General features: G+C 30.0%; 1 protein-coding gene across 2 annotated transcripts; it reads left to right on the plus strand.

Moving 5' to 3' along the window:
* The first annotated feature begins 268 nt into the window (after window positions 1-268).
* Window positions 269-1,726, plus strand: LOC140804900 (ethylene-responsive transcription factor ERF114-like). 2 transcript variants are annotated; one of them, XM_073161055.1, is made up of 3 exons: window positions 269-676; window positions 997-1,344; window positions 1,450-1,726. In XM_073161055.1, the coding sequence occupies exons 1-3, from the start codon at window positions 520-522 to the stop codon at window positions 1,602-1,604; spliced, it is 660 nt and encodes a 219-aa protein (XP_073017156.1). In that variant the 5' UTR covers window positions 269-519; the 3' UTR covers window positions 1,605-1,726. The 2 variants fall into 2 exon arrangements, with proteins under 2 accessions (XP_073017156.1, XP_073017155.1); XM_073161054.1 differs by having other exon boundaries at window positions 272-676; window positions 997-1,726.
* The last annotated feature ends 3,147 nt before the right edge of the window (window positions 1,727-4,873 follow it).

The raw sequence follows: 4,873 nt of genomic DNA on the forward strand, positions 1-4,873 counted from the left end.
GTTTGATATATTTCATTACATATCTAATATGTTGGCGTCATCTCATCAGTGCTTACATAAGTGTGTACGGTAAACATGCAGCATATCAAAACTCTATAAATATATGCGGATGAAATTTAATGTAGAAACCCTTGAGAAACATTTTTTTTTGAGCTAATTGATATGTTTTGCTATAATTGAAATTTGAACCGAAAGCTTGTCTCAAACACGAGGTAGGCTGTAAGTCAACAATTAACATTTTAAAGTAAAAGAGCATGTCATAGTCAACAGTAAGCCCTAGAAATGAAATATTTTCTCATAAATTGTCTTTCCTCCTTACAAAACCTTAGCTTTCCCATAAGCACAATCCATCACTCTCAACTCTAGTTTGATTATTCTACTTCAAGTGAAGAACAGAAGACAGTCACGGTGGATCCAAGAAATGGGAAGAGGTCCTTTTCATCCAATGAATCGGAGGAGAAAGAAGATAATGTTCATGACTCATTATTCCCTATATACTCAGCTCGATCTCAGCACGACATGTCTGCTATGGTATCTGCGCTGTCCCAAGTCATCGGCTGCACCGGAGAAAATCGAGCATTGCCCGGTTCTGTCGATGTATTAAACTCATGGGCAGGGCTACCCCATCATCATCAGTCAACTGCAGCACCGGCATCTCTCAATATTCAAGAAGAAGGTATATATATCCACACTACCCTCGAATCTTTCTTTGAACATTAATGTCATATATAATACATCGATCAATTTTATCGTTTCAAACCACAATCATCGAATGACTGATAAAAATTACCGTTCGACAGGGCGAAAAATCATCAACATATCGATGCACACATAATACAAGTGTGCGCGTGGGTGTGTGAGTTGTGTAGCTAAAGACTATTTTTTTGTGATATCTTTCAAGATGATATGTCAAAACCCTTGTTTAGAACAAGAAAATGCATCTTTCTTTAATAAAATTAGCTGTTTATTCATATTATGACTTGTTTTTATGAAAAGGGAGTAGCTCAAACCAAAAGAGAAGACACTACAGAGGAGTGAGGCAGCGGCCATGGGGGAAATGGGCGGCGGAGATACGCGATCCCAAGAAAGCAGCAAGAGTTTGGCTCGGAACTTTCGAATCCGCGGAGGCTGCAGCTCTTGCATACGATGAAGCGGCACTTAAATTCAAAGGAAGCAAAGCCAAACTCAACTTCCCCGAAAGGCTTCAAGCCGAAAAGTCCGTGTTCGATTACAATATCACACATCCTCTTGGAAATACAAGTAGTGCTCAAATTCCAGCTACACATCAACAAAATAGCAATCATCTGAATGTTCTTCAATATAATTCACAGCTGGCGCCGTCCGGTGGGATTCATAGCAATAATAATCTGATCGGAAATTTTTCGACTTCTTATAATTATGCACCTGCAGGATCTTATTTTTATGATGAGGGTTTTTTAAATAATGCAGTACCGATGGTATCTTCTTCATATCAGCAGCAAGAACAAGATTTCTTGAGGTTTCAGCTACAATTCGGAACGTCATCGACATCTTCTTCTTCTTCTTGTTCGAGTAATTCTAATTATTCTATTCGAAATTGGGAAGAATTTGAGAGACACAAGTGATGATCAAGAAGGTTATAACTAGAATGTGGAGCAAGATTCATGAGGAAAATTCATTGCATGGATGTTCTTTTTATTTATTTTATTTCAGTTTTATTGTTTATTTATTTTTTTCTTGTTTTTTGGAGTTTATGCCTTTTTGAAAGAGTAGCCAAAACATTGGTTCATTTTCATGATTATATTATATACGTAATGTTTTTCGTTTGTTTCAAATTTCAAGCATAATATATATATATATATATATATATATATATATATATATATATATATTCGTATATGCAACTGTATTTATAGAATAATTAATTTTTTAGTAATATTATTAATCGATACATTTATCTTAAAATCAAGTTAAACTATATATATGATAAAGTACGTAAGGTATACATCAATTCATATTATTTTTTATTCTTATTTAACAGAATAATTGGTAATTAATAAATAATTTAAGTTTATTAGTGAGATCCACATATATTTGAGTGTTCTTTTTTTAAAAAAAAAAATTTCCCCGATAAAATTTGACAAAATATTATAATCGAACCCTCTTAAAAATGGTAAAGTAATTAGGTGTCAAGATATTAAAAGGAGAAATTATATACAAAAGAATGATAGTTGATATGAATGGTGAGAAACTAAAAAAATAAATAAATCAATTAACCAGTTAAAAAAATATTTGTTAATATTCGTCGAACAAATTTACATTCAAAGATTTGAATTTGTGCGCGAATTAAAAAATACTTAATTGGTAGCAAACAAATAAATAAACATTTAACCAAGGTTAATCTGGTCAATGAAGTTCACAGAGTTTGAAAAATAGAAATTTTGGATTTTTAATGGACTCAAACATGATGGTATCAAAATTATCAATTTATATGCAAAAAAAAAAATACCAATTTATCATATAATATGATCTAATTATTTTATAATATGGTATATTATTTTGCACCTGGAATGAAAAATAATATGATTTAAACTGACATGTCTTCACAAGTTATATGTACATAAATTATAAAATTATGGCAATGGGCAACCCTGCTTGTAGAATACCTTATAAATTGCAAATGAAAAAAGAGGTTAAATTTTATGTACAATTTCTTTGAAAATCATGTTTTGGACATATATACCTAGTTTTATTAATGTTTCTCTGTTTAATTTCTTGGTCTCGTCTCGCTCCTCCTCTGAAAAATATTATTAGGTTCATAACCAATTTTTCCAATCACAAACACTTTTTTGATTATGGATCTACTATCAAAAATTAAATGCGTAATTTCAGCATCAATATGTATTTTTGAATAATCTCATTTTTCAATTATTCAACCATTTAATTTTACCAAGTTCAATGTCAGCCAGACTAGTCGACATTTTATATGTTTCTATGTAACAACAAGACATTATTTGTAACAAGTAGTTTTGTCGGTTGGTTAATTTATCACATTTTATTCATGAAATGAGAATTGTCCATACGTAAAATCATAATTATTAAGACAAAAAGGTTAAGAATCGTTATTTACACACGAAGCAAAGTATACTTAATTTTATCGTATTTGGTCTGAAAACTAAATAAGGAAAGAAGAACAAAAGTTAAAGAAAGATCAAAAGTTTATAAAGAGTATAATATACTTGCCTGGGAAGCTAATTCAGATGCTCTCTCTTTTTAGTTTGGCATTTCCCAAGTCTGGAAAATTATGACCTGTATGCATCTCTCTTTCTATATATATATATATATATATATATATCACCACAAAAAAAAAAACAATTTACGACGGTCTTTGCAATACTGTGCTAAATGTAGCGACAGTATTTTGAAAACCGTCGATAAAGGACAAGTATCTTTTTTTTTTGTAGTGTATATACACAAAAATTTTTGTGACACTGTCTCACAAAATAATGTCATATCAATTTTGTGGTACAGATCTTCAACTCGATTCGATTCATGAAAAGTATTATATTTTATGATAAAAGTATTACTTTTCATTTTAATATTGATCATGGTGGTTCGTCTCACAAAAATAGATTCGTGATATCGTCTTGAAGGCATGCCAAATGTGAAATGTAGAAAATGGAACCATTGTAATTTGTAAGCTAGTCTTTCAATTCGGCTACACTTCCTTAAAATACGACAAATTTTGTTAGATTGGTCTAGGCGTGGACGTGTCATCTAATTGAAAATGAAATATCCCATTGTTTGTGGTGTGAGAAAATTGGAATTTTATTTAAGTAAATTGACATGTATAGAGTTTTAGTTTTATTACTTGTAATGTTTGATTTTTATTTAATAAGTTAGATTTTATTTTTGATAATTTTTTTCGCCAAATCAGCTTAAATGTTGTTTATTTAACACCAATATTCTTCTACATGGTTCATGTGACGAGAGTAAATTCTATATCATACACATTAAAATATATCTAAGCAAAATAAAAAGTTTTTTTCCTCTCATTTTGAAATATTGAGTATTGTTTTGACTTATTTTTTCTTTTTGTTTTTATTTATTCAGTGTAACGTCTCATTTAGGAGCGTTGTTTTCATCCAACTAAAAATATCGTAGGAGAATATAAAGCATCTTAAGCCCAAAAAGTCCCCTGCTTTTCTTGGTCCGACATAAACAATATTTGAAGATTTATTGACTTGTTACGAAAAAAAAAGACTAAAACAAAAAAAATTCAAGTTACTGTATAAAAACCAAATATCGTCAAGTTACATGACTAAAACTCAAAACATATAAACTTAAAAAATAAAAATACAATTTTTCTTTTATAATATACATGATTAAAATATTGGTTTTTTAGGATTAAAAGTCCAAATTTAGTGCCGAAAGAATGATAATAATTTACGTATGTCCATTTGCTACCGCTGAAAATTTGTCTAGCCGATCTCTCCGTCCCACTAATTAATTATAGCTCCGTACATCCATTTTTCACTAGCACGAAATTATTTAATATAGTACAAAAACATTGATTGAAATGCCAAGCGTGGAATTGCACGTTTTTATTGTATTTTAGGTTCTACTTGGGACGATTTTGTTACAGACATAAAAATCATTTTGGAAATTATTTATATAATATTTTATACATGATTAAAAATTTATACATGATTAAAAATACTGGTCTATGATATTGATAATAGATGTTAGGGTATATATTATACACGTCCACTTGTTATCAGTGAAAATTTCACTGTAATCAGAGACCGCGTTAACTAAACTCATTGTACGAGTTTGTAAAAATTATACATTAAATTTTAGAGAGAATTACATTTTTATCATGTAACTTGCACGT

This window comes from Primulina eburnea, chromosome 11, assembly GCF_022965805.1.
Source record: "Primulina eburnea isolate SZY01 chromosome 11, ASM2296580v1, whole genome shotgun sequence".
Classification (NCBI taxonomy): Eukaryota; Viridiplantae; Streptophyta; class Magnoliopsida; order Lamiales; family Gesneriaceae; genus Primulina; species Primulina eburnea.